Raw genomic sequence first — 25,690 nt, forward strand, 5'->3', positions numbered from 1 at the left:
AACAATCCATTCCATTGCTTACCAAATCGCTTACCGGTCAAAGAGAAAATAAATTAAATCACTCAATCAAAGACCACTACATTGGTAAAAAATGTTATATTGATAATAATTTAAAACGTTACACAACAACAAGGCGTTCATTAGTGATTCCTAGTTAAGAAGGGGTAAGTTGTTATTGTGAGGTCTAATAATACAAAATAATACCATGTTTTGTAGGTTTTAAAATAACCCAAAGTTATTTATTCACTTTTTTATACAAACAAAGAACAACAGACCACGTGGTATTATTTTAAAACATTTCAAAATAAGTATTAAATTTCTCTCTAGAAAAACATGTTTATGAATTATGTGGTGAACTAACTGATTATTAAGAACTAGTAACAAAGGATTATCCTGAACTTATGTCATCAGAAACTACAGCCGAATTACTCTCCAGGGTTGTACTCTCTATTGCTCTCAATTGTTCGATATGCTTCCCTGTGACTGTGCCACAAACGAGGGCTGTATATGAACGTTAACCGGTCCTTCCTTGCACTATTCCCGGCTTTCATCCTTTCTCTAGCTCTTTTTGCACCCATACTTCTATTTCTTCGCCAGGCAAAGCGTCCTTACGTTTTAATGTTCTGTCATTATACATTGTCTAAAGCCACATTTTTTATTTCACTAACATCTGGACATAGCTTGTCAACTAAAGTAGGGGTTTTCTTTCCTAAAAGTAATAAAGATCTTCCCGTTGTTTTCTGCGAAGTGTTTCTGTTCGCCGACAGTACGTGTTGTAAAGCTAGAGAATCATAAACACTTTCATTTTTGCAAGCGTCAAACTTGTTCATAAATGTGCGAAAATGTCGTTCTTTCAACTCATCCGTTTTTGTGTGGTATGTGGTACCAGTCATATGGTTTATATTGTTGTGGTTACAGAACTTCTTAAATTCCTGTAAAATAAATTGGAACCCGTTATCTGTTTGTTTCAGAATTACACATCTTGAAAACCAATAGCTAAATCTATTTGTCAGCGACGCTGTAATGATTTGTTCTATTACCTATATTTCAGCCTACTTTGAATACCATTAATGCCAAGTAACCAATATTTCTTGTATATTGACCTCGCAAAACCAAAATAAAGACGTTCCCAAGGATCACTTGGAACGTTCCACGGACAAAGAAGGCCTTAATTTTCATACGAACTGTTACACTGACAAGGACTATGCCTTCGTATATAAGCCTCAGCGTATTTTCTTTAGTATAGACCAACAAATAATAAAGAACCTCGCCAATGACCACATTGTTGCCACTTCGGCGTGTTCTTTATACATAAATTTGAATTTTTATCCTAAATCACACGATTTAGGAATTTAGTCGCCCAAAACGTTTTAATTAACCTCTAATTAATTATATTTCACCTTTTCCCAATTAGTCCAAATATACTGATGTGGCTTTTCCTTCAATTAAATGAGAGTTTCTGACTATTTCAAATTTTTTGCTAACTGTGTTCCAAATAATCTGACAACAGTTTAAAATCAAATTTTCGCCTGTTACTTCTTGCATATCACCTTTGGTAGAAACGTTTAATTTTTTTTCTACAACTAACGCTCAAAGTTCTTCTTCATCTTGTCTCAGAGTTTCCTTTGAATCTGAATGGATAAGATATTACTGGCAGTCACAATAAGAAATCAGAGAGATTCTTTTCACTCCCCTTGACATACTGAATACCGTGATTATATTTCATGAGTAGCAGTGTCCATCGAAACCGTCTACTGAGTTATTTTACTCGTGTCTCGATCTGTACCAAAGATACGACAAAATAATTCATGGTCAGTTCGAAATGTAAAATTTTTTTCCCAGTTTTGTACTAGCGAAATTCCTTCATTGAGAATACCAGTGATTCTTTATCAGTGGATGCATATTTCCTTTTAGCCCCAGAAGATTCTCGATGCATTCTGCATTGATCGCTCAATCCCATCTGGTGCGTCACGATAAAGAACAGTACCAATACTACGTTCTAATGCATCACAACTATGATAATATGCTTGTTTACGTCATAAGGCATCAGGATGTCTTCCCAGGATAAACTATTTTTAACCTTATTAAACACTGCTTGCTCCAGCTCAATCAAGTTTCATCGTAATTTATTACGTCGTCCTACATAGGTCTGCACATATAGTAAATTTAAAATAAATCATTCATAGTAGTTTACTAATACTAAAATGCTTGCAGATCTTTCACATTTCAAAGATCTGTTGCATGTTTAATTGCGTTTATTTTTTAATCTTTAGAGTGGATTCTATTGGCATCAATGCGTTTGGCATCAATAAAGTTTATATAGTCTACAGAAACTTGAATGAACTCACACTTCGATAATTTAGCTACTATGCCTGCAGAAAATAGTCTGAATAATACTTCGTAAATACCACTACAATTTCTACAACTTCGTTATTAAGTCTGTCATTTTTACTGTCTTAAACCTTAAATTTTTTTGTTTTTTTTCAAAAGAAGGATTGCAGTAGGTTAACAGCGCAAATCTAATTATCTCTTAACCTCTAATTTATGATCATCGCACCGGTACCCTATAGTCTACCAACTTTCATAATGTAACAGTGATGTCAAGAAACATTCAAACGTAAATATCTGCCACTATCTGAAATGTTTAGGTTGTAGCAAACGATGCAATCAGGAATGATAAATTTAATACACCACAGAAAATGATCAAACCTGTTATATCGACTATATTGACAGTAATAAAAAAATACCCAATACTCGCATGTACTTCATTAAATGAGATAATTACTAGAAGATTTAAAAGGACTACAATTCTTAGAAAAGAATTAGCGTGATGTCACTATCTACAAACCGCCTCATCGAACTACTATTACTTTACACAATTTCTTATACACACTGCCCATCATAGACACGATGTTTTTTAAAGTCAAAGCTATACTACCACTAACTGTTAAAAATTGTATGATATGACAATAGTGCTGTTAGTGAACTGTGCAATGTATGACTGCTCCCGTTCATATGGCATTAAAAAACAAAACTATATTACATATATTTTTATACATTTTTACCCCTAGCAGGCAAAAGATGAGCTGTATTATGCTTCAATCACGCTCAGACGTAATTCTTGGTTGACCATTGTAGGACTAATTTGTTTTTTAGAATGCAGTTTCATGCAGAATTAAAAGTCTGTAGATACAATATTTCTCAAGACATCTTTCCACTAGACATATTAAAATTTTTGCTCATTAATTTGGGTTTCATAGCAGTATTTAAATAATACAAGTTTACACACCAAGTCACCAATAGATGATGTTGTATGTGTTGAGGTAGTTAGGCTACACGTGTTAATATGTCATACGTTAAAATCTTATGTGATTGTGTTCTGTTGTTTTAAAAATGTTACTATTCTGCTATTTTCTCGTTGCTTTCGTTAAATTTGTTGCCGATAAGACTAATGTAATGCGTGGTCCTAAATTCATCTTTCTGTGCACTATGTATTACTACACTAAGCCATTTTGACATCGTAAACATATTCCCTAACGCTCAGTCAAATCCCATGGAGTGATATGCACTATCATCGAGCTCAGTGTTGTCTATATAGTTATGACACTTAATGCTTAATTGCAAGCCTATATAGGTCATTCAGTTTTCGAGATATTGTGCATACAGACATAAATAAAAGTTGACCAGCCCCTCAAGTAATAAGCTTCACTAACGCTCAGCTAATAAAATGTAACATCTTATTCAGTTAAACATTACACAAAACATATATAATATTAATACGTTACTAAAAATGACACATGATGATAATGAATATTTGAAATTATACTACGAGTATTTCAAAATTCTGTACTGCAAAATCAAGACTGGATTAAAACGAGAGTTTTTAACAAGTTTTCTGCAAATCCAAGACAGTTGTTCTAGTATAAGACATGTAACTAGAATACAAATATTTTCTCATTAAAATAACACTGTAATAACATAGTTTATAAAGCATTGTTATAACTATACATAAAATGTTATATGGTAAAATGTACCAACCTGAATATCCCTGTGCAAAACAGCCAAACAACGTCTAGTCTGTTCTTAATTAATATACTGTAAGAGTAGGTGTGTGCTCTCATCATCGCTGGACTACAGCTAACACCACGAATGTGATATCTGACGAATTGACCATGATCACGTTGAAATGGATCTTGAATCTTTTAATAAACACGTATAAAGCTTTGCTTGTTACGTGTTGGTTGGATGCTTATATCCCCTCGACGTTCCAGATTAAAGCGCCTGATATTCCAAGAGTTCACTGACAATGAGGTCACTTCAATCTTAAACGTATACTATACGCCAAGCGTGACCAAGTCGGCAGGCCAAAATCAGATACCAAGGAGATGTACGCAAATAGGTGCGATAGGCAGATTTCTTCCCTCTAAATAAAATGTGTACTAGAAATGTGTTGTCATTAATAAGGCTAAGCAAGATGCAGTGGAGGATCAACATTCTAGCCCCTCCTTCTGGATTTTTACCTCTAGGCTTTCATGGGAAAAATGGTACCATGAAACAATTGACGTGTGTAAGGTTGGAGGCGATTCTCTCACAACAGAATGACGTCTACATTACGGTCGGAGGCAAACATATGAAACTTGTTGCATCGGGTAGCTATCTACGTGGTTGGTGTTCTGAATAATTACCTTAAGATGTGTGTAAATTGAATATTAGATATTAAAATGATATCATGACTACCTAAATATTTATTTGAGTGTAGAATAAGAGTTATAATAGTGAAAATCCACTTAAGAAAATAATTTTTCTTGAAAAAAAACCGAGTGACAGACCTTGGTGAGCTAAATATGTAATGCGTACACGTCACCCCGTTGCTCAACGTGATATCTCGCTTATAGGTATGAGACTTTGGTTAGGGAAGTTACTCGCTAAATAATATCTTCTACAACCAATGTATGAAGATGCTTTTACAGGAAGCGTGCTGCTAAACTGGCATGCTTCTCATAGTCATCCTCCCCAATGGCTGAAATAATTGATATGTTTATAGCCGTACCGCTTTCTGGAGATGTTCTAAGAATAAACTTAGATATCATAAACATTGGAACCCCTATATCGAAGTCAAGAATGCACCATGGTAGATTAGCAAGAACAATAAATAAGTGGCATTTTGAAAATTCTACGTGCTTTTCTTCTTCTCTGGCCTACTACAATGGACCTGAGCCTCAAGCAGCCTTTACTGCACCCTGGAAGTGCAACAATTCATCAACAATTAATTGGTAAAATCCTCCTGGGGATGTCAAAGATGGCACAGCTCTCCCTTGCTGTCGAAGGTCAGATATCCAGCAGTTTACTCCTGCATATTATATAATCCACAGGGTGAAACATCCCTAAAAATACAAAATCCTTTATTACAGTAACGTCAAAGCTTTCGGCTAAGCCTTGGTGAGGGTGCAAAACACGGCCAATGCAGATTTACTGTGTCGAATGTTGAGCTAAAGAACCATAGTAAACACTCCCCTCCCTGGGGTTCAGTTGGATCAATAAACAGCTTTCAATTCCTCACCCTGTCACTGCAGACTAATCATTGATCAGAACTACTACTACGTTTGAACTCCTTGTGTAGACTTCCCCAACAAATATCCATTCCACAGTTATTCTTCCATTATGTGTAACAGTGGCTTTTAGGAAATCCCCAGGATCCTTATTGGTCGGAGGTCTGTTAACCCTGAAAACCTTGGTGGATCTTATTAAGTACTTATAAAAAAACTCCTCTTCATCAATGAGCTGTCAGAGCACTGGAGCTGCCCAGCTGGAGTTGAGATAGCATAAGCAGACACATCCACCGCCCAGGCTGGTGGTGATTCTCTAAAAGTCCTGACTCTATTTCTTTCATTGGTATATCTCTTACTCTATTCAGTCTCCAGAAGCCAAAAGCCATCAGTCTCCTTTTTTCTCATTGACTAGCTTGCACAGATCAAATGGAAGTTTGTAGACTGGGCCAGTTCACATACCTTAGAGGAATCTTGTGTTCATGACCTTGTTTTCAACATAAGCACCACTATCTGCTATTTCTTTTTCTCTGGAGATTGAATGCAATGAGCATGCAGATACATCAATACTAGATAGCCGGATGCATTTGCCTGTTGTAATAATTTCATATCTATATCTGTTAGGTTGGTTTTCTTCTTAGACTCCAAACAAGACTCAAGAATAACAGGGAAGTAACAGGTCCATGGTTCACCTAGTGAGAACTTCAAATTTCCAGGTAAGGCTGATTACGCTTGGGAAGCACCCAATTCCTAAGGGTTCTGTTTACAAGGCACAACTGCTGCAGCATGCATTCCATAGGAATGGGACACATTACACCATGGAAATTGGAGAAGGTCTCAGTAAATCTGTGATGTGATTCCTTCCAGATTGTATAGTCAAGACTTATAATGCTTTGCTTGGCACTACTTCTAAGAGGGACATAGGACCAACAACCCCACAGAGTAGATGCCGTTCAGGGCACTAGTGTAGATCTTGGGGTTTAATAAAAACACGACCAACTCAGGCAAGCTGCAGAAGCGTGATCCAAACCAGCTACAAGTTTGGGTCTCTATTGGTCTTTAGTGACTAAGACAGTACCAGCAAAGCACTCTCTTTGCTCATCCGGGATCATCCAGACTCTGTCAGCCCATCCCTAACAATTAAGCACTCTTGCAAGACCTCTGTGTAAAATAATGCAAACCAAACCATCTACCATTGGAAAATATGATAAGAAGAAACCTTGAGATACCTAACAGCCAGCTTTCTTTACTTTCCAGAAAATAATCTCTGATTAGCATGAATAATATTAAGTAAAACTTGGCTTTATTGGAGGCTAAAACTTAGATTCTAAAGTAGTCAATAAGTATAGTCTATATTGGTTTCTTTGTGTGTAAGTTCATGTCTGAAAACCCATTTTGCAACTGCAGTGGTTACATGCAACTGTTTTTTATTAAGCTTATAGCAGTGTTTACGTTGTTTGATAAAAAGTATAAATTTGCAAGTCATCAGCAGAATGATTTATTACAGTTCTCACATCATCTACATTGAGGATGGTAATAAACAAAGCACAATGCCTCGTGGAGCTCCTCCAGAGACAGTTCTCCATGTCTAGTACTTATATCTTGTTCTCAAACATTGTTGACATACGGTAAAGTCAAGTAAGAGAAGTCAAAGAATACAATCTGTACTTTAAGAAGCGCAATAGTTCTGCTATGATTTGTTTTGAAACTAGATTTAAAGTAAGAAAGAATATTATACTGATGGGACAGTTGTACTACTCTCTACAAACAATTAAGACAGATCTGGAAGAGAACTGATTGGGAGATGATTGAAAGACAGGTAAAGGATTTACCAAAGCGTAAATTAAAATAGTTATAAAAAGTGTTATTTTGAGTTGAAAAAAGACTATTAGGCGATTGTTTATTTTGAAATAAAATGCTCGTGGGGGAATAGGTAATGTTAGCCCACCCCCCATTGTATGCCCCTTATTGTAACTGCATTAAACACGATAAGCATGTTTTTAACACAATTTAATGAGGTGAGGAATAGTGAGCATATTCACTGATGCTATGCAGCCTCTTGAAAAATATCAATAAGAAAAAGAAATGTCCAATCCAATGAGTTTTTAGTGAGTTACATAAAATTCCACTCTACAGGTCTACTTTCAATATCTTAAATACAATACCACTCTCCCAAGGATATACTGTTGATCTGTTAGAATCACATTCTTCAGTGATATACTCTTCATATTTTAAGTAGAATCCCACTATCCAGCTATTTACTCTTGAAAAGAATACAAACCTCCAATTGTATACTGTTAATGTATTGGATATAATTCCATACTCCAGTCTTCTACTCTTGATGTTTTGGGTAATTTCCACTCAACTGTGATTTATTTTTATGTGTTTGATAGGACCACACTCTAGTGGTCTTCTCTTAATATATTAAATACAATCCTACTTACCAATAAAATACTTTTTCTATTAAAAAATAAAAAGGTTTATTTATTGAAGATAAATCAAAGATAAAAAGTTGAGAGTAGCCAATTCTTAAGACAAGATTGTAAAGGTGGATGTAAAAGGTGGTTTTTCTGAGTTTTACATGCAGATGTGTGCTTGTGATTAAATACAAAATAAACACCAAACAGCTGATGCCAACTTGCTAATCCTTTTAAGCACACAAAATTTAAATTAAAATTAGAAGTAACAGGGTGTTGCTCAAAAGAAACAATTCTTTTATAATTTAATTTCATATAATCCTGTATACATCACATCTTAATTACATATTTTCAATACTGTACATTTAGGATAGTTCTGATTCAAATTAATTAATAACAACTTACTATTATTACAAAATTTAAATCTCAAGAGAAATTTAAGACAAATCAGCACCAACATTACAAGTATAGTTTATAAAACTTACTTTACAATAATCTTAACAGATTTTACATAGTTGTATTATAAATATTGTTCATGTATACAGTAGACTACACGTAAGAACATTTATTTGAACACATATTAGAAGTATTCTACAACCAGTGGCAACATTTACTTGTAGGTTTGATCTTGCAGCAAGCAACTGCTAATTTTGTAGAAACTTTTGAATTTTTATTATTTACCCTCATATAAGATGAATCCAATAACAGATTATTTCACTCAAAAAAAGGCATATGAATACATTTTTTGCCATTTTTCAAAGTGAAAATGGACAAATTATGAACATATGTACTGTACTAGATAAATAAAGGATTAACCCTTTCTGAAGTATTTTTTACCTGTTTACTCCTTCAACTCAATATTTATTTTAATATATTTTTAGTTAAAATCAATATTTTAGCAAACTAGTGGTTTTACAAGTATATTCAGCATTATATTTTATAATATTGTATTATTAATGTATTGTTTCAAGCTATTGAAAAATAATACTAAAACTAATGCTTTGTAATTAAACAGGGTATGATATATTTCAAAAAATTCAGTGGAATGAAGACTGGGATTTTTTGACCAGGTTTTGTATAAGTACAATGCAAAACACAACTCACATGTTGTGCGACATCGCAATTTTATCGTTCTACTCATACATCAGATGGCATCCAAGATTGTAATGACACTATTTTTACTTAATTTTCATCGTCTATGATGTTTCAGATTTCTGCTGTAATCACATATCATTTTTTGGAAAATTGTCTGCTAGTTTATGTAACAGTTGATGAAAATGCCTTATTTAAGGCACCTGGATTGGAAATAATATATCCCACTAAAGCCAGTATTCTAGCTTATTTTCAGAAAAGTTCATGTCAATAACTCGTCATTACCAAACACGTCTTTTGGACTTTAAATTTTTTGGACAAATTTACTATGGAATTAATACCAATGTCTTTCTTTACACATTGATAGATGAGTAATGACCTAATACATGCGAAAGCGTTAGTTGTTACTCCCTAAGAACGCCGTACATTTACAACACCAATAGGAAAAATTACAGATCGACTGAAAATTATGTACAAATGAAATCATTGAAGATGTTGTTCAACATGCGAGTGAAGAGGCAAAATTGTGATGTCGGACAAAGTATGACATAAATTATAAGGATTAACATGTTTTTTTTAGTGTTCTAAAACAGATTAAATCAAGTAAACTTGAGCAAAAATAAATTTGCTGTTAATTTTAGATCAACCCAAATTAACTTACCCTGTTTGAGATAGCAACACATGGGTGCTTTACTAGTTCATAGTGGTACTAACAGACTGCAGATGTCTTTCTTCCCAAGTAATTTATTTCACTCTGTTTCTTCCAGCAGTGAGGCCATGGAGTGAGTAGATCCCAGACAGACTTCCAACCCAATTCACTCTTTTTATTTTAACAGACATTTCAGTGGTTTTAATAAAAATGAGAGTAAATTTGGAATATTTTCCCATATCATTAGTGATCTGATTTGCACAAGAACAGACAGACTGGTATGAAAATGAGTACACACGATAAACATAGAAGGGAAAATTTTAATCTGAACTACACCCTAGTGAGCTAAAGGATTTTTTGTTTAGTTATTCTACGAGCCAAAGTAATGAAGTCTAAATTCGAACAATATTGGTCAAAGAAACTAATCCCTCTGACACAATTTTCTCCCCAGACACTGGATTTGAGTGCTTCAAACAATTTTTGCATGATGAAGCCATTCACTTTTACCCCAAACAGAATTTTGTAACTGTTTACTAGGCCAATTGAAAATTTAAAACTGATCTAGTTCCAGAACAGGATGTAACAGTTGATGAAAATACCTTATTTAAGGCACCTGGATTGGAAATAATATATCCCACTAAAGTGGGTACACTTTAAAACTAAGAAGTATATGCTCTGTGAGCACTAACACTAATAGCACGGAACTTAAGTGGCTGAGCTTTAGCGATGCCTATCACCTGTGAAGTGGAAAAATTTCTTTTTTATCTATCTGGCCACACAATATCTCAAAAACGAAATGACCTATAGACTTGAAATTATGTATGTAGCTTAATTTAATATATTAGCAATACACGGTTTGATGATAGTGCATGTCCATGGGATTTGGCTAAACGTTAATGAATATTTTAAAATTGGTCTTATGAGTGACCATGATGACGAGAACATAGCAGAATAAATACATTTGTAAACAAACTCAATAAACCCATAAGAGATTGAAACATGTGGCATATTAACACAAGCCTAACTATCCCAACACATACAACATAATTTTATAGTGACTTGGAGTGTAGACATTTATTATTTAAACACTGATATGGTATCTAATTTAATGAACACAAATCTGAATGTATCATGTAAAAATAGGTTGATATGCAAATTTTGCATGAAATTTCATTTCTATAAGAACATGTTCTATGATCATCATTTTCTTATAAATTTCTTTTTTCTATGATTTTCTCTTTATCTATCTGTCCGCAGTACATTTCAAGAATTAAATGAGCTATAGTTTTGAAATTTTGCATGCAAGTTAGTGACCAAACATGCTTAAGTGATTGTCTTGGAGCATAATAGATACTGTACCACTTTAATTGTTTTCTAACATTTCAGTTCTTTAACTGTCTTAAAATATGATTTCAAATTTATTTCTAGGTTATCCAGCATAAAAATTACATAAAGAAATAATAAGCTAATATAGTTTAGCTATACAGTATGTTTACACAGAACTCAAAATACAGCTTACAAATTTAATTATATCAAAGGTTGGATAAACAAATCTCTATCCAATAATTGTTTTACTTAATTTACATTATACTATATCACATGTATGTTTTAAATGTATGATCAACATTACACTATTGGTTTTACCTCAAGTTTATTTGTTATAACAATTATCAATGTTTAATACATATTAAATTTGTTACTCCACTTCAATCTTCATTAGGGTCAGGCCCAAATATGATCTGTCTACAGTCAACATAAAAAAAGATTTTTGGAATAAACAAGTATTGATTGAACTGAATCTATTCCAACATATAATATTTTATAAATTTCAATGTTATGTATCCATTAAAATATTTTATTTTATGTATGGGTGTTATTTTTTGAAGATGTTATGAACTAATTGTTTAAATATTAATATTTTTCCTCTTACTTTCAATAGTATCAGGTTTTTCTCCTGCCGAGTAGTGCTTCTTGTTACGCTTGATGTCAAGAATGCCTTGAACTCGGCGAGATGGGTCGATATGTTGGATGCACTTCGTGACACCTTCCGCATTCCAATGTATCTGTTGCGGCTCATCGAGGACTACCTCCGTTCTAGGCGTCTGATATACGACACTCGAGACGGAGTGCAGACGGTGGAAGTCACCTCTGCTGCCGCGCAGGGTTCAATACTCGGCCCGGATCTCTGGAATATCGCTTATGACAGCCTCCTGAGATCCGAGATGCCAGAGGAAACCGTCTTAGTTGGGTACGCCGATGACATTGCGGCTCTCATCACCGCACGCAACATTGAGCTGGCCCAGCTAAAGTTGAACCAGGTCATGCGAGTAGTCAACGCCTGGATGTCCGATCACGGTCTTTCGCTTGCTCTGAGCAAGACGGAGATCGTGATTCTCACAAAGACGAGAATTGACACCATCGTCCTGCTGTGAGTGGGAAGGGAAGTGGTCCAGTCAACTCGGTCCAGCAAAAGACGGTTATTGATGTCCGCAGTCCAGTCAGTGCTCCTTTATGGGGCAGAGGTGTGGGCAGACGCTCTTACCAAGGAATTTTATAGGTTGCGACTCGCCAGGGTTCAGCATCAAGCTGCGCTCCGGGTGTGTTCCGCCTATCGGACAGTAACCGAGCCTGCCGTCCTGGTGGTTGCCGGAGTCATCCCTGTCAAGCTCTTGGCAGGGGAGAGGAAGGCGATTTATCAGAGACAAGGCGAGATCGGCAAGGACGCAGCAAGATCCGAAGAGCGTGGCGTACCCGAACCTTCCAGCAGTGGCAACACAGCTGGGAGCACGAAACCCGAGGACGATGGACTGCGCGACTCATCAAGCAGGTTCAACCATAGGTTGAAAGGCGGTATGGCGAGGTGGACTACTACCTCACGCAGTTCCTAACAGGTTACGGCTATTTCAAGTCGTACCGGACCGGTTCACCGGATTGCATCTACTGCCCAGGCGTTCCCGACGATACGGAACACACCTTCTTCCGCTGTCCGTGTTGGGAAAGGCCCCGCCTGGAGGCCACAAGAAAACTTGGGATTTTTTCTGTGGATACGGTCTGCGAAAAGATTATGGAGGATGAGGGGTACTGGGATTGTTTGTCACAGTTCGTCCTGGGCATCCTCCTGGAAAAGAAACCCGATCTGGACTGCAAAGTGGCCCAGATCCCTTGACTGAGCGGCTGGATAAGAATCGAGCCCCACGGACTTAAGTCAAATTTAGGCCTAGCCTGAGTAATGTGATAAACAATCTCAGGTTAGAATCCTAAAGAGTAGAAGAGGTTTTTTAGTGGGTAAACACGTTTTTAGGGGAGTCCCACACTACAGGCTTGCCACCTGCATGCGTAATTGCATTTTTCCTGCCTCTCCCTCAAAAAAAAAAAAAAAAAAAAAAAGTATCAGGTTGAAATAAAATAAAAATTTACATTTTAAATAACCATCTTTTACTTTGAGGCTGTTAAGTAGCTCAAAACTAGCGTTGTTATTTTCTAAACAAATATAGAAAAAATAATGTTTAAAATAATACCCCTACTTGACAAACATAAGAAATTATATTTTTTTAGCTATTTAAAAACATAATCCAACAATTAATTAAAATTCTGTATTACTAAATGACCACAAATCTGGTTGTTTTATCCTCTTATTCAAAGATTTAATAGTCTATAAGTTATCTAAAAATTTGATCTGTAAACTGTTACTACACTAACACTAGCGGTTAACACACACATACACACACACACATTGAACACCAATGAAGTAAAATATGATACAATCAACATTAAACACTTACTCACTGTAATCGAGGCAAGTGAAAGTCACTCTACTTTCATTGTTTGCTTGTTGAAAATCTAGATGATACTGATTTGAATTGATTTGGCTCAAAATTTTAAATCTGAATAATCAGATGGGTTCGTCAGGAATCTTCTACGTTCTTCTCCCTAATGCCCAAGAATTTACTTGGAAACATCCAACTATTTTATGCTTCTTATAAATAAAATGTGTTACCAATAACTTAAGACGAAATTTAAATACATAAAACAAGTTTGATCCTGGGCGAAGAATCACTCTCTTCTCCTCCTTCCACCCATTAACCTTTAACATTTTTTTTTTCATTTAAATTTATCCTAATTTCTATTCTAAATTCATTTGAATAAAATAATGACTGCTTCATTATACAATATAATATGGATTTAATTTCAAATTTCACATAACATACATTATGAAAACGATATCAAATGAAAGGAATATACCACTGTGATATATTTACTATTATGAAAGTTATTACATCTTATTAAGTAGTGATTCTTGCTTTTCACAAGTTTTGTTTGACAGTTTATTATTTCTCCATGGAAGCAATATCTAATAGAAAAAGGTTAAAGCAAAGATTTTTCACAAACATTAAAAATATTAATAAGATTTATGAATTACCATTACTTTATTAGTTTGATTTTTCAAAACCAAACATTCAAAATTATGCCATTATTAGATCATTAATATACTACAGTATCTTTGGTTCCATGCAGCATAATACCAATCAAAACAGTATTTAAGCAATAGGCCTACTTTATATCAATTAAAAACAAATGACCTGCAAATGGTATAAACTAGAGGTAGAGGTTGGGTGTTACCGAAGATGATTGATAAATGTTAATTTTTCACAATAGGTTTCAGTGCTCTGTTGGACACTTAAATCTCATCCCAATAATAATTGTCACTTGCACGAGCCTCGAACACATTTATAAATAAATAGTACATTCACGATTAAATCACTCTAACAATTATAAACACCCAATGATTCAAAACATTGATCAGTTACAAATATTTACACACTTTAATCACACCTACAATTGTGTCACAGTTTTAGTGATCAGTTACCATTATCAACAATTACTCACATAAATAACTTAAGATTTATGTAATGACAACTCATATCCATATTTGTAACTCTTTCGTTTCCCAAAAATAATTTTGAATAGAGCGGTTTCCTCCAGCCACTACCTAACACAGTCTCTTACTGTCTTATAAGACTTGTCCACTGGGGGGAAACTTGTAACTGATTACATCAACTTATGTAAGAACATGTGAAACAACATAAGTAGTTTCACTTTTTTTGAATCCACACCAGATATTGCTGTAGCTGGGGAAAACATGCTGTGAATCTTATAGATGGAAAGTAACCTTGACATACTCATAATGCTTATGTGGCAACGTTTCCGTTCAAAATTGACAATGTTACACTTTTCATGCTTACAGCACAAACGACCATTATCATTTAACCTTCATTTACAATACTACTACAACCCTCCTAAACTACCAGACCCAACTTTGGGTGTAAACCAAAAAATTGGTAGTTTTCTAAAAAATGCTTACACTATAAAGAAACTACAGTCTTAGGAACTATGCACTTAAATATAAAACAAAAATGCTTAGTTAATATCACAATGGAGTGTGCATTGTTGGATTACTTGAGTGCCTAGTGATTTGAAAATCCAGTAAAAAAAGATTATAATCTGTTGAGAGTAGCTTTAATTATTCCAAAGTAGCAACTACCATCCAAAAAATTGCAAACCGCTTAAATAAGTAAACTACTAATTTTTGTGAACGTTTATGTCTTATTTGTTCTACAAATTGCCAATTAGCAACTCAAGAAAATGTAATACACATTATTTCCCATAACCCAACAACAAAATACAATGACAGTTAGTAATTTTTTTTAGGAACAAGAAATTAAATTAAAGTTATAATGAATTGCAAAAAAGTCCTTCAAAGTTTAAACATACAATCAACCCTTGTTCGTAACACTTGTATTTAAATCTATGTATTGAGCATCGAAATAAAAATAACAATTAGTACAAGACTGTAAAACCCATAATTGTAAAATGAACTAATAGGAAAACGACTGACAACAAACGTAAAACATTGCACTATTTACTTTCTATTGAACTGTGAAATATTGGCACATCTGCTTTCCTCGTTGTTCAGAAAATAAATAACAATTATATCATTTTATTTTTCACACTAAAACATAAAGAAATGTGGATTTGTGATTTTAATAGACAATTGACACTGATTCCAGTATTATAATAAACATTTGAAATTAATAAATTATTTAAATTATATTATTCAATATAAACACAACATTGAAAACAATTACTGTAAAACAATTACATAATTATATTTTATTTTTATAGTAATTGTTAACTATCACTATATTTCATGATTATGTTCATAAACATAATATTTTTAAGTGATTTTTGTTATGATTACTATTTTAACATTCACAAATATATTTTCGAATTTTTATAAAGAGAAAAATCTAAATTCCATAAATTTTTTTAGGGATTGGAAATAATGTTATGATAAATTGATAATAAAACCATGGTATCTAACAACCAAGAAGGCCTTTTTTGAACCTGCCTATTTTATCTATACTTATTTTTAAATGTTATATAGATTACCAAGAATATATATATTATTATTATTTTCCAAAGGTTGGTTGATTTTCAATGCTGGACAACGGTGTTGATAGTTTACCTCTAATGAGGTCAATTGCAGGATGTCACTCCTCAAAAACATATTCCCCAGATGGTATAAAAGACGTCACAGAAAGCTACGCATACTCCAGAATCTGTTTGTGATAGAACAGCAAATAACTGTAAAATAGAACAAACTGTTAGTTAAAAAATATTGTGATCATTGTAGTTGGATATTTACAGCAGTCGTATTCCAATACTGCACTAAAGATGCATCCACAACAGTCTGTACACTTTCTCAGATATCTAACGGATTTTGCTGTAGCAAGTTTAGCAACTAGTGCTTGCCCTATAGTCATAGTATTCGACATCAGTCTCTCACATGCTTCTCTCACATTTTTATTTTGTTTGCTTGGTAGCCATTCCATGCATTCCACACACAACTTATAAATAAGTACACAATATTTTTCCAGTCAATTTTTGCATAGGATTTTTCTGTTTATGTGTAAAAAACTTAAATATAAGGAGTGTTCGGAAAGTGCATCTGTTAAGTTTTCTGTTTTGTTAAAAACAAAAATTTTATAGTATCTCAAAAATTCTATATACATTTCAGACTACAGTATTCTATTTTATGCACTTAGATACATGAACATTTTGATGTTTTCAAGTTTAAGCTTGTTGTTAAAAATTATTACAGAAAGAATAAGTAATTTGGATCAATAGTATTATTTATATAGTAATTTATAACTAAACTAAAATGGTGCCAATTGATTAAATTTTATCTCTTGAAGCCCGGTAAATTGTATGGAGTACTATTTGATTAAGTATGGAGCCTAATACATATAGTTACGTTCATAAACTGAACCAGTGATTTTAATTTCCACTTGATTTAACCAAAAATATTACTTCTCAACAGCTAATTCTGATAAATGTGTCCTTAATTCATATACAAACTGAACATTTGGCTTGTCTTCATTCATGTAGAATTGAAATATAAGATTTGCATTCTAAAATAATCATAACTTTGTTTTAACATTATAATCTGAGAAAATATTATGAAATGGGTTTGGGAAAACAAACTTTAATCTATATTTATTCAGAGTAACATTGAAGAATAACCAAGCCAGTCATAATGTATTATTATTATTGCCTATTTTATAACAATGAACAATGGATTTAAACTGTATTGATTCTCAATGAGTTAACCCCTTAATGGCTTTGTGTGTAAAATTATTTTGTTTTGTGAATGTTTTAAATGTTTAGTTAGCTCCAGTCATCTTCACCTTCATCTTAGTGCAGCATCTGGAATCTGACACTTTCGTAAACTTGACTCCTGGTATTTGGAATCATTTTGTTTGAACAGAACCAAATAATATCAGTGACAAAGAGGCTCAAAATGAACTTTTTACATCATTTCGATATCATAGATAACAAAATATAGTGTAATCTAGTTGAAGAGGTATTTTCATTGTATCACAGGTGCACAGTTGAGTGCATTGTGTGACTACAGCCAACACATCAAGGTGCAAACACTCGTGACAGAGGACCAAGGAAGTGCTGACATCTAGTAGAAAATGCCTGAACTACCTGTGCGTCATACAGTTGTCATAGAAATGATTCTTGCACACTATTAAGGCAGACAAAATGAAACAGGAACAATATAATGATGCATAATATTATATCAGTTGCACACTTTTATGCAATCGCTATGAATGTAATATTACGTTAAAAACCGTGATGGAGTTACAAGACTTATCAATTTTGAATTTAGCAATAAACCGATTTTATGTTAGATATTATTGTGATTGCAGGAATACCAAATGTGTCCACAGATATTTATATTTGAATTATACAGAAAATTTAGTAAAAGCTACGAAAAGATTGCAGATTTAGTACATATCATTTGAGTTCCTTTAATGTGCTTGTGTCATTTATCAGTTTTTAGGATAGCACATTTTCTATAAATATGTAATAACAATTTGAGCACTATTGAACAAATAAATAGCACAAAGCCTGAAAGGTCGAAACCCCTGTCTTAGGGTCTACTGTTAACCAAACCTGGACATAATACACTGTTTTATTCCATAATATGTATAAGGTAAAAAGAATAATGTAACTTCAATAAATGATAATATTAATTTCAACACAGTAATTTTTTTGTTAAATTATTTGATCTTATCTTTCAGAGATCTAGTTGTCTAAACCAGGCTTACATACCCTTCACTGTCCAAGACCTGGTTAATGTTGGCTCTGGTGATCATGTGGTCGTCGCACTTGTACCAGTGTCTGTGTTGCTGTCGAATGTACGCTGTGTAGTGACCTGTGTCTAGGGAGCCGACATGGTTGATCACAGCAAATAATGAGTACCTGAACACAACAAACAATAACCAGTCAGCAAGATTCTCTCTACATCAGTGCAGAAAGCTGATTGCTGTCAGCATGTCAGGAGAAGAGAACTGGCTGAGTCCAACAAACAGAGGTGTTGCCTTTGGTATCTTGTGTATTGGCTAAAAAGCCAAAGAAGTTTAAACAAGCACAGCCTGCTGATAAAGATATGACAACAGAAACAGGTAATTTTTTGTCATTTAGGCTATATGTCACCTAGGACATATAAAGAACAAGAACCAACTCTGATAGTTATTGCGAAGCACTGAAGAACAGGTGAAAACTGGAGAGAATATCATTATATCGGTATGATGTTTCTTAAACCCTTCAATGCCTGACTTTTCATGGACCCATCTATTCCTAACCGCAGGAATTCATAAGCATATCGTCACTGACATCGTGAGTCTGCCACTCTATTACTTTTTAAAATATAGTAAAAGAAACAACTGTATAAAATTATGGAAACACAATAAGTGTTACAGTAGTGTATTACATTACTGTTCTTTTATAACTGTTTATATTGTGTAGTAAAAAAACACATTTTCATAATTAGGGTAAACCTACAAAGCCATCAAACTACAACACTTGTAGCACATGATTTTGCATTTATTGTACATTAAAAATATATTTAGACTCGTACAATAATCTATATTGAAAAAAAGTGATATTGTAACACCGTGTGATGAATATAAAGTTTCTTTTTATAATTTAAAGCTTATATATTGTGGTTATACACTGTTTTTTTTCTTTGTTAAGAGGACAAGCAATTTTTAAATATTATTTTCAACCCTTTTAACTTTATCAAAAAATTTCCAATAACTTTAATTATTTAATAGCAATTGTAAATTGTAATGATCTTTTATTAACTATAATATAACATATAAATGTTTAGAAGTACATTACTTATGTCATAAGGATATGTAGTAATTTTCAATTAATTGTAAGTGAATACATTTGTAGTTGAACATATAAGTAACAACAACTGAGACGATAGTTATTATATTGTAAATACAACTTTTACCTTTATCTGTAACTTTGGTTGTCACTAAATATTTTTAACAAATTAAAGCTATGGATTAAATCAGTTAAAATTGTATAGATTTTGAGCCAGTTTTGTTAATATTAAAATCCTGGTAAAAGGACTGTACATCCATGTCATAAAACTGTTGGGACCATTTCTTACCTACTTCTTAAGGAGTGGACAGTGGGTTCACTGTCACGGCCTGGGAAACACTGTCCGACTCATGGGTTTTTTTTGACGAGGGGTTGACAAAGAATCAACGTACTCACTCTGCAGCAATTGAAGAAATGTTTTGAAATCTTTACTTTATAATAGCTACATATTAACTGCTGTTGGATTCGTTTTCGCCCCGACTAGCAGAACAACGAATAAAGTATTGTAAAAGGGCTATGAAAAGATTTGTGCTCTTTGGGTGCCAACGATGTTGACTGACACCCAGAAACTCGCTTTGACATCCTTGAATTAGATATTCGGCCATCTTTAAACTTTTGACGCAATTCACGTACAACACCATCACTCATGACATGGCACATTTCCCCATGGATTTTGCTGCTTTATTCCCTTCTGCTGGCAGAAAATGAATAACACTCCTCAATTAACGTTTTGCGGGAGAATCAATAGAGGCTATCATGTTTATGTGACTGCAGCTCAGTGCAAACTGACTACCTGAACTCAGCAGTGATGTATGTTGTAGCGGAGAAGATGCATGATCGACTACTGCTCTTGTCTGCTGATCTGCCACTTGTCTGGCTGTCGTGGCGTGAGATCGGAGATAAAAAAAAAATGCCCCTTGTGTTTGTGAAGTGAATAAAAAGGACTCTAAATAGAAATAAATGATCTAGTCAGGAACAAAAGTAGAATATACTGGACTATTAGAGTAGTATCTATGTGGGATCTTAGTCTAGATAGAACTAACTTAACCTTTTATAAAATATGAGACTTACCGATCACACAAAACTGAACCAAATTAAAATTTAGGTTTGCCAATGCAAATTATTATTAATTAATACCTTTACTTATAGTAATATTCTCTGTTAGTGTATTCATTTTTTGTCCATTAAGCAGACAGGAGAAAACATGCTCTCTACTGACGCATATTAGGACATTTTTCCTCACAAACTAGTAAAGACAGATGTATTTGTTTTTACATCTGTTATTAGGGCATATTTCTTTGTCTCCAGAGTCACAATCAATTCATATTAAAGCCTTATAGCGCATGCTAAATTGCCGTCTTCAACAACTTGATAACACAGCCATGTCTTTTACAATAGAGATTACAGAACCAATAGTTCGATGTTTGGTTCACTTGAGTCACTTTGTCTAGCACCGTAATTGCCATATTCTCAGTGACATACAACCTATTTTAGTGTAGTGAAAGCTAACAAGTTTCCAGTCAAAACACATAGCCTTGAAGTGGGTTTAGTTTTCGCAGTCATTACACGAAGTAGAAATATTACAAACATAAATACTTTATGGCCTAAATAAGATTTCAACACAAAATTTCTGTTATCAAATACATTTTTGTATAGAAATTAAAAAAGGGGGGAATTTTTAGATTTTTGTAGACTCACTGCGATCTACATTTTTACTCTCAAAATCCTGCATTATTATTCTTAGTATACTTTTATGTTATTTGTAGGTTTTCGGAATGGCGAATTTTTTGTGAATTGTTAACAAACAGAAGTTTGAATCTTGACTTTGTAAATTGTACATCTAACTGCAATGTAAATTCACGGGATAAAAAATATAATTTTGAATATTACAGTATTTAAATCAATCTTTGTATCTTTTCATTTATTCAAAACCCTATTGACTATGAGATAAAATCATATAATTAAGAAAGCATTTTAAATTTAAAGTTATTTAGACTTAATAGTTTTTCCATTATCTTAATACAGTTTTTGAAAATTGTAATGTTACATTAAACCACAGCCATAAAACATGCTTTAGTCTTGCCATACCTGTAATCTTCTAGTACAGCCGCAGAATAAGGTGGGTGTAGTGTGTGGTTATTGCGTTTGTGTGACATAAAAGGGCTCATGTCCAACTCCTGTGGGAATGCAACTTCTGTTGAGATCTTCTTGTGAAGCCGATTTGAGTGTTCAAACCTCTACACAGTCAACACACAAAAACGTTATTCAGCAATTTGATAGAAATGCAACATTTTAAACAGATAAAAGATTTCAAAAATATTATTCAAATGAAAATGACACTGAGCTACTCTAATGTTTAAACTAAAAGTAGTAAAGTTTGAAGTTTGATCATATTCTCTTCCTTCCAAAAGAAGAAAAACTCTCAAAAATATGACAATTATTGACAAGAACATGTAATAATTGTGAGATCCATTCAGAAAAGTAAAAAGTAACATTTCATTCTAATGTTGAAACAAAGTATGGGTACTTGTTTCTTCCTTCATCAGCCATACTCAGACCCCATCGTGGTTGATAAGTCTTGCTTTCTGTGATTGTTTACAACGATTAAACTTACTGTTCTGTTATTCTGATTTGAATGCAAAGAACATCAAGGCAGTAAAAAATCCATCATCAAAGATTTTAATGTGTAATAAATTACAAATTCAAATGGTGGTGGGATGATGTGAATGTGTTTTAAGCCATTTCATGCAGGACAAGTAAATGTTAATGGCAAAATACAAAGTGAGACCATAAAAGAATACAGATCATTCATTATAACAAATGCTCTAAAATAATTTTTATTAAGTAGCACTGATTTGCATAATATTGGGGATTCTAACTTACCACTACTTACTTAGATCACCACATGGATTATTCAAGTACTCAAATCTATGGACAAAACAAAGCAAACTGGCAGTGCTCTAACAGTCGACATTCTTACTCGGTACAGTGCTGTAGAAGAGAAAATTTTATACCAAAACATGACTATATTATTTCAGAATTCTAACATGATCCTCCAAATAGCACAAATTTAAAATGACTTCAGCACAAGATACCATGAGCACGCTATCCTAGGAGAGAAGAGATGTTTTTGTTGAGTGTTGAGTTTTTGGTGATAAATTACTATGAGACTGAAAAAACTTCAGAACTCAATTCAAAACAAAACAGAGAAACGATTAGTAAAGGAATTGTGTTGCTGTATAACAATGCTTGGCCTCATACTGCATGTAACACTAATAGATAGTTATTTTCTGGATTAAATTAGGTTAGCTTGATAACCTAATTTATTGAACAGTTCAGTTGAGAGTAGTTCAATAACCTGCTGTACAGCCCAAATCTGGCATTGTCTAACCCTTGATAGCAAACATTTGAATGTGATTTGAACATGAACTTCTAGAATTATGGCTGTTTTATTGGTAGGACGTTTCTTTGAGGAAAGTTTAGATAAGATGGTTGCCTGTTATGACAAGTGTCTAAGAAATGATGGAATTGTGTTTAAAATGTAATCTTTTACAAATAATCAAAATCACAAAAAATTATTCTTTTTTTTTCTGCAACTACTATTTTTTAAATACACACATCCCTTCCAAATTAAAAATTGTCAGTTTTTAAAAATCAAACCAATAAAAAGGCATGTAGTCTAGTAATTATTTAAAACTATACTATAATTCATGATAATATACTCAATTTTGATAGAAGTTTAAATTAATGAAACCATTAATGTATTACAATTTTTACATTGCATAGAATGGTATAAAATGTCCACACAAGGTCAATAGCCTGATATGGTCAGGATAGCAAATGTACATGGCAAACATCAAATTTGGAACCTCTTACAACAAGCAATTCTCAGTCCACACAGGGATGATGGGTTTTACAGCTGTGTCAACAATTTTAAACAGATACAGTATTTGGATCATGATTTTTCTACCGAATGAATAAATCAAATCTGTATTATGAACATTTCAGACATTGGACTTCCAATTCCATTTAAATTATTTTTTATATCCTTCAATTAATCAGGTTCTCAAATTAGTTTCACATCATAAATAAATGTATATGTGTATTACCATAACATTAAAATCATTAAAAAATTACATAGAACAACAATCATTTATAAAGAAACACTGCATTGAAATCCCAGCAGCTCTTTAAAATGTTGAGCCAGTTAACTAATCACTCACTCAGCTCTCAGTTTTAGTGCCTGCATTCTGATAAAACAATGTAGATGTAGGAGTTTGAAAGTTAAGCACACAACTAACCAGTAAAGCAAAAATAACGAGATTTACATTGAAATTTAGCTAGTTTATTTGTGTTTAGACATATAAAACTAAAATTATTTATGAACAATATCTTCCAGTTATTACAATGGCTTTTATCATGTGTTAGTAAATTATACAGCTGGTATAAATCATCATCACTGGTCATTACAACCCAATCTGAGAGGGTATGAAATGACTAGCTCAGGATATGAATGTTGTTACTCACAACAATGGAATAGACAATTCCTGCTTTCATTGTGTATTACAAGCTTGTAAACTTGGTTTAAGTCATCATCACTGGTCATTACAGCCCATTCTGAGAGGGTATGAAATGACTAGCTCAGGATATGAAAGTTGTTACTCACAAAAATGGACTAGACAACTCCTGCTTTCATTGTGTATTACAAGCTTGTAAAGTTGGTTTAAGTCATCATCACTGGTCATTACAGCCCATTCTGAGAGGGTATGAAATGACTAGCTCAGGATATGAATGTTGTTACTCACAACAATGGACTAGACAACTCCTGCTTTCATTGTGTATTACAAGCTTGTAAAGTTGGTTTAAGTCATCATCACTGGTCATTACAGCCCATTCTGAGAGGGTATGAAATGACTAGCTCAGGATATGAAAGTTGTTACTCACAACAATGGACTAGACAACTCCTGCTTTCATTGTGTATTACAAGCTTGTAAAGTTGGTTTAAGTCATCATCACTGGTCATTACAGCCCATTCTGACAAGGTAATGAAATGATTAGCTCAGGCTATGAAAGTCGTTACTCACAACAGTGAACTAGATGACTCCTGCTTCCATTGTGTATTTGAAGCTTGTAAAGCTGGTTTAAGTCATCATCACTGGTCATTACAGCCCATTCTGAGAGGGTAATGAAAGGACTAGTTCAGGCTATGAATGTTGTTACTCACAACAGTGGACTAAACGACTCCTGCTTTCATTGTGCATTAGAAGCTTGTAAAGCTGGTTTAAGTCATCATCACTGGTCATTTCAGCCCATTCTGAGAGGGTAATGAAATGACTAGCTCAGGCTATGAATGTTGTTACTCACTACAGTGGACTAGACGACATTGTTCGGTTTATGAATGCTGTTTCTATCGAACGTGGACAAGGTATCCCTCTGGCTTTCATCATGTTGGCTACAAAGTCATTTTATGAGGCTCTGAATTCAGTTTCATGGTACTTGATACGCTGTTTACAATGCACCTATAAAATGTAGTAAGACAAAGCACTTCAAGTTTAACATTTTCTCCTGGTGGTGGTGATAACTTAGTATGGGATTTGGTTATATGATAGCGTGATATGGATTTTTGTTGGTTTGGGCCTAACATTTCAGCTACTCCGGAAAATAAAAACTAGAGTTTCCGAGACAACTTAATGAATTCCAGTAGGTGGAAGAACATTGGCCACTAGAGCTGCATCAGCTGCATTAGCCATGTGGCCAGTCCAACGCTCCCCCCCGCCACTTGTGGCTGTGAGGTGAATTTAACTAGTTTCTGTTTTTTGGAACTCAGTGCTTACTCAATCATTCTTTTCTTTTTCTTTTCTCTTCTCTCCCTTGTTAATGTTACATGTAATTAAAAAAAATATTTAATTAACCTTTTAACAAAAAGTTTTATTAGCATGTACCATATCAATGAGTATTGTAAATTACCCCACTGTCTTACTGTATATTGTATTCAATCCTAAAAGACTAATATAAGTGATTTATACCATAAACAAATAATATCACTATTGAGTAGAAACTCATAATTTCTTTCATGTTTCTATTATTTATCAAGTGTGCAAATTGTGTTGAACTCTGATTAACCGCTTTATTGACAAACCAAGGAATTTTCCTGCACAATCTGGGTTCATAGTTACAAGGTACAACACCAAAATAATTTAAAAAAATAATTTTACTTTACGAAGAAAAAGGCAGCATAAGCC

At 33.6% G+C, this 25,690-nt stretch overlaps 1 protein-coding gene across 2 annotated transcripts in view; it reads right to left on the reverse strand.

The window, feature by feature from the left end:
* Positions 1-15,608: 15,608 nt before the first annotated feature.
* Positions 15,609-25,690, reverse strand: part of LOC124354456 (ubiquitin carboxyl-terminal hydrolase 22) — a 48,517-nt gene continuing 38,435 nt past the window's right edge. For both annotated transcript variants that reach the window (XM_046804915.1, XM_046804914.1), the window contains 3 exons: positions 21,537-21,685; positions 18,387-18,536; positions 15,609-16,349 (listed from right to left, as the gene is read on the reverse strand). In XM_046804915.1, coding sequence (XP_046660871.1) covers positions 16,307-16,349; positions 18,387-18,536; positions 21,537-21,685 — 342 coding nt within the window. In that variant the 3' untranslated portion in view covers positions 15,609-16,306. The remainder of the gene's footprint in view (positions 16,350-18,386; positions 18,537-21,536; positions 21,686-25,690) is intronic.

Source organism: Homalodisca vitripennis, chromosome 2, assembly GCF_021130785.1.
Source record: "Homalodisca vitripennis isolate AUS2020 chromosome 2, UT_GWSS_2.1, whole genome shotgun sequence".
NCBI lineage: Eukaryota > Metazoa > Arthropoda > Insecta > Hemiptera > Cicadellidae > Homalodisca > Homalodisca vitripennis.